The 6,000-nt window shown below is 47.1% G+C and overlaps 1 protein-coding gene across 2 annotated transcripts in view; it reads right to left on the bottom strand.

Annotated features, from left to right (window-relative positions):
- LOC126146569 (uncharacterized) overlaps positions 1–4,951 on the bottom strand; it is a 175,695-nt gene extending 170,744 nt beyond the window's left edge. For both annotated transcript variants that reach the window (XM_049915630.1, XM_049915629.1), the window contains exon 1: positions 4,837–4,951. In XM_049915630.1, coding sequence (XP_049771587.1) covers positions 4,837–4,914 — 78 coding nt within the window. In that variant the 5' untranslated portion in view covers positions 4,915–4,951. The remainder of the gene's footprint in view (positions 1–4,836) is intronic.
- Positions 4,952–6,000: the final 1,049 nt, after the last annotated feature.

Consider the following 6,000-nt stretch of genomic DNA (forward strand, 5'->3'; position numbering starts at 1 on the left):
ATAGCAGTCGACATGAGGTGTTCGGAATGGTGCCGATTTTTAATAGTCAGTACTCGGTGCCAGGTGAAAAAGGTAACCGGATACGTCCTAAAATCGTGTCGTACCTCCTTTTGCAGCAACTCGAAGTGGCATGGACTCAACAAGTCGTTGGAAGTACCCTGCAGAAATACTGAGCCATGCTGCCTCTATAGCCGTCCATAATTGCGAAACTGTAGCCGGTGCAGGATACTCTGCACGAACCGACATCTCGACTGTGTCCCATAAATGTTCCATGGGAGTTATGTCGCGCCATCTGCGAGATCAAATCATTCTCTACAACTGTTCAGAATCTTCTTCCAATCAATCTCGAAGAATTGTGGCCCGGTGACATGGCACATTGTCCTCTACGAAAATTCCAGCGTTGTTTGAGAACATGAAGTTCGTGAATGGCTGCAAATGGTCTCCAAGTAGCTGAACATAACCTTTTCCAGTCAATTATATTTTCACTCGGGCCAGAGGACCGAGTCTATCCATGTAAACACAGCCCACACAGCTTACTCAGTGTCTTGCGCACAACTTGGAGGAGGGAGGGTGGGGGGAGATTTCTGCGCCACTCTCGAACTGTTACCAACTAAAATCGGAACTCATCTAATCAGGCCAGGGTTTTCTAGTCGTCTAGCGTCCATTCGATATGGTCATGAGCTCAAAAGAGGCGCTGCAGGCGATGTCGTGCTGTTAGCAAAGGCACTCGCGTCGTTCGGCTGCTGCCACAGCCCATTAACGCCAAATTTCACCTCACTGTCCTAACGGATACGTTCGTCGTACACACATTGATTTCTGCGGTTATTTCACGCAGTGTTGCTTGTCTGTTAGCACTGACAACTTTACGCAAATACTGTTGCTCTCGGTCGCTAAGTGAAGGCCGTCGACCACTGCGTTGTCCGTGGTGAGAGGTACTGCCTGAAGTGTGGTAGTCTCGGCACCCTCTTGACGCTGTGCATCTCGGAATATTGAATTCCTAAACTATTTCCGAAACGGAATATCCAATGCGTCTAGCTTCAGCTACTCTTCCGCGTTCAAAGTCCGGTAATTTCCATCGTGTGACCAAAGTCACGTGGGAAACCTTTTAACATGAATCACCTGAATACGAGTGACAGCTCCGCCAATGCACTACCTATGTTGTCTGCGCGATAATACCGCCATCTATATACAGGGTGTTTCACAAGTCATGGTGCACATTTCTACAGGTTGTAGAGGGGACTTAGTAGATGAGTTTTACGTAGGGACCCCAAGTCCGTAAACAGTTCGTTTCCTTGTTGCAAGGAAAACAAGAGCGACTCAGCCCCACGCCCAATTTTTCTTACGCAGTTCACCTGTTATGATAGGCTACCTATATTCATGAATGGTACGATGACCTCTCTTTCCAACTGCGTTGTTTTCATGCTTTCTGGTGATGCGTCAAAAAAAAAATGGTTAAAATCGCTCTGAGCACTATGAGACTGAACATCTTAGGTCATAAGTCCCCTAGAACTTAGAACTACTTAAACCTAACTAACCTAAGGACATCACACACACCCATGCCCGAGGCAGGATTCGAACCTCCGACCGTAGCAGTCCCGCGGTTCCGGACTGCAGCGCCAGAACCGCTAGACCACCGCGGCCGGCGGTGATGCGTCAATTGAAATTAAAGTCACTAGTACTGCAGTAACAGAATGCCTGAGTGCACTTTCGCAAAGTACATCGATTTGTTGTTAATTTGCTGTGAAGCTCGACGTAATGGAAGAGAAACTCAACGTCTGTACCACGAGTACTTTCAAAATCGTGTGACTCAATCTCATCCATGTTTTCCAGAGTAGAACAACGGCTGCGAGGAAGAGGAAAATGCATAGCAAGCGATAGAGCAAATTGTGTTGATCCACGAAGGTGGCGCACAGTTATACCAGAAAAGGAAATGCTTCATCAAGTGGAAGAGAACCTATCGACGAGTTCTCGAGCCACTGCACGTGACTTACTTGTGTCTCACTCGTCTGTCTGGCGTGTTCTGTATGAACAGCAACTCCACCCCTAGCACCCTTAGAAGGTATACGCCATGTTACCGGCAGATTTTGTGCCACGTGTCAATTCCTGTACTTGGTTTTTACACAGTTGTGTGTATTTTCCTCAGTTTCCAACGCGAATTTTGTTCACCGACGAAGCGCGTTTCAAGAGGTAAGATGTTTTGAACGCTAGAGATAACCACATTTGGGATCAAGAAAACCCCAAAGGCACGTGTACACTATGATTTCAGCACACCTTCGCCGTCAATGTCTGGGCAAGCATCTGCGATGGATGTGTTGACTGGGTCATGCCAGATACTTGGTATTTCTGCAACAACTGCTGGCGGAGCTTTTGGAAGGTGTGCCATTGGACATTCGGCACTAATTGTGATTCCAGCATGATGGCGCGATAGTACATTTTGCAGTTCGCGTACGAAACCACCTGAACGGAGTCTACGGGGACAGGTTGCTCGGTCGAGGTGTACCACATGCTTGGCCACCAAGATCGCCAGATTTAACCCTTTGAGACTTTTTCTTGTGGGGCCACGTGAAAAGTGTTGTTTACGAGGCCCCTGCCCTGTCGGAGGAAGATCTGATAGCACACGGATCATGCAGCGGCAGAAACGATTAATCATACACCACGTGTATTGGACAGAGTTTATGCGAACATACTGTGCAGATACACAGTATGCACCGAAACAGATGGTCGCCATATCGAACAGCTGTTGTTATATCACAGCAAATGAAACTGAAATGTATACATCTTGTTTTCCTTGTAACATGGAAACGAACCGTTTCCGGACATAGGTTCCTAAGTAAAACTTGATCTGCTAAGTCCCCTCTACAGCATTTAGAAATGTGTAGCATGAATTGTGAAACTTCCTATATGTGCAAATCGCCATCCCACGACTTTTGTCAGTTCAGTGTATAGCTAATTTATTGGGAGCTCATAACGTACAAATTTATGTGGGTTATAAGTTAATAATAACATAGTACATATGCCACCCTAGGTTCCGCCCCACAATGTCAGTATTGGCTCTTGCGTAAAGAAATTTGACGACCACTGATCTGCAGTATCTGGAACAGAATCGTCTGTCAAAAGTCGCTCTCAGTTTGCGACATCAGGCACTGGGTCATTCATACGCTGAAGCGCGAAAGGAACTTGATAGGCATGCACATTCAAATACAGATGGTTCAAATGGCTCTGAGCACTGTGGGACTTAACTTCTGAGGTCATCAGTCCCCTAAAACTTAGAACTACTTAAACCCAACTAACCTAAGGACATCACACACATCCATGCCCGAAGCAGGATTCGAACCTGTGACCGAAGAGGTCACGCGGTTCCAGACTGTAGCGCCTAGAACTGCACGGCCACTCAGGCCGGCATTCAACTACAGAGATATGTAAACAGACAAAATACGGCGTTGCGGCCGGCAACGACTATATAAGACAACAAGTGTTTCGTGCAATTGTTAGATTGGTTACTGCTGCTACAATGGCAGGTTATCAATATTTAAATCAGTTTGAAAGTGGTGTTATAGTCGGCGCACGAGCAATGGGACACAGCATCGACGAGGTAGCGATGAAGTGGGGATTTTCGTGTATGACCAATTCACAAGTGTATTGTGAATATAAGGAATCCGGTAAAAAATCAAATCTCCGACATCGCTGCGCCCGGAAATAGATCCTGCAAGAACGGGACCAACGACGACCAAAGAGAATCAACGTGACAGAAGTGCATCCCTTCCGCAAATTGCTGCATATTTCAATGCTGGGCCATCAACAAGTGTCAGCGTGCGAACCATTCAACGAAACATCATGGATATGTACTTTCGGAGCCGAAGGTCCTTTCGTGTACGCTTGATAACTGCACGACACAAAGCCGTACGCCTCGACTGGGCCCGTCAACACTGACATTGGGCTGTTGATGACTGGAAATATGTTGCCCGGTCGGACGAGTCTTGTGTCTAATTGTATGGAGCGGATGGACGTATACGGATATGGAGCCAACCTCATGAAACCATGGACCCTACATGTCAGCAGGGGACTGTTCTAACTGGAGGAGGCTCTGTAATGGTGTGGGGCGTGTGCAGTTGGAGTGATATGGGACCCCTGATACGTCTAGATACGACTCTGACAGGTGACACGTACGTAAGCATCCTGTCTGATAACCTGCATGCATTCATGTCCATTGTATGTTTCGACGGACTTGGGCGATTTCAGCAGGACAATGCGACTGCCCATACACGCATAATTGCTACAGAGTGGCGCCAGGAACACTCTTCTGAGTTTAAACAGTACCGCTGTCCCCAGACTCCCCAGACACGAACTTATTGAGCTTATCTGGGATGCGTTGTAACGTGCTGTTCAGAAGAGATCTCCATCCCCTGGTACTCTTACGGATTCGCGGACAGCCCTGAAGGATACATGGTGTCAGTTCCCCCCAGCACTACTTCAGACATTAGTCGAGTCCATGCCAGGTCGTGTTGCGGCACTTCTGCGTGCTCGCGTGGGCCATACTCGATATTAGGCAGGTGTACCATTGTATTTTAGTCTTCAGTGTATATGTACTGAAACGAATTTCATAATTGTGAAACTGACAATAAATAGTTGCAAATAAGACGCAAGAATAAACAACAAAACGAAAGCATCTCATAATGGCAAACATCAGTTACAGTAAATCCCCCGGGGAATAACTGAAAATAAACAACACAAACGATTTGTTTGCTTTAAATGATCATTCCACTATTCATGAACTTTCATCTTGTTACACCGGGTAGAAGAGCTTAGTACACATCCATATGGAGAGCAAAGACTTACGCTGTTTGCGATGTCGGCTAGAATGGCAGTGGCGGCCACGCTGAGCGCCCACAGGGCGAAGCGATGAGCATTGTTCATTCTGGAAGCGAGGCACGCACCATGTGTGGTCACCCAAGCCACGGTCCAGCTTTTAGCCGTCGCCCCATCCGCTGCGCACTGTATCTGATGAGAGCGGCACGCCGAACCGTGGCATTGTTTCCTGTACACGCAACAGTCCAGGCTATCTATCTCATAAAATCACACTGCTCTCTGTTTCGCAAAGGTCATCTTGAGCCCCTGCTCTGTACATCTAGTTAATTCAACACATAGCTTTATGACATAAAGCAGCTACCCATGTAATGACCAAATACATTTACTAAGGCTTCGCTTGAACCATAGGGCTAACGTTCGAAGAAGATAGATAGAAAAGAAAATTATAAAAGAGGGAAAGAGCAGGTGGAAAGGGAAAACAGGGAGGGAGATCTCATTTTACAGACCATTCTCTTTAGTGAAACAGGAAGTCTGAACAATCATAAACTGGGTAAAGAAAGACGCAATGCATGTTAATGGGATATAACAAACACATCTTCCGCTTTACTGATAACCTTTCTACTACACACATCAAAAAAGTTTTGCATCACCCCGTTCCAAGAACTCCTGAAGATAGACGTTGACTGTGGATATCGTCTCACAGACACAGTTCCTCTGACTGAGATGATGATGTTGTTTGGTTTGTGGGGCGCTCAACTGCGTGGTTATCAGCGCCCGTACAATTATCCAATCTTTGCTCAGTCCAATTTCGCCACTTTCCTGGATGATGATGAAATGATGAGAACAACACAAACACCCAGTCATCTCGAGGCAGGTGAAAATCCCTGACCCCGCCGGGAATCGAAACCGGGACCCCGTGCTCGGGAAGCGAGAACGCTACCGCGAGTTCCTCTGACTGTTCAGAGATGTCACTAACTCCCCCCCCCTCCCCCCAAAGATGTAAACAATCACGCATGATCTGCGCCCATTAGACGGAGGTGGTCCTACAGCCGATCAGTTGCAGTCATTCCACCAGGAAGGAGGTACATGGCTCGTGTTACCTCTAGTTCAACCATGCGTAGATGGCCAATACCGCTATGCGATCGCGTCCGCATTTTTACTTTGTGTGAGGAACGGCTCTCAACTAGGGAAGTG

Source organism: Schistocerca cancellata, chromosome 2 (assembly GCF_023864275.1).
Source record: "Schistocerca cancellata isolate TAMUIC-IGC-003103 chromosome 2, iqSchCanc2.1, whole genome shotgun sequence".
NCBI lineage: Eukaryota > Metazoa > Arthropoda > Insecta > Orthoptera > Acrididae > Schistocerca > Schistocerca cancellata.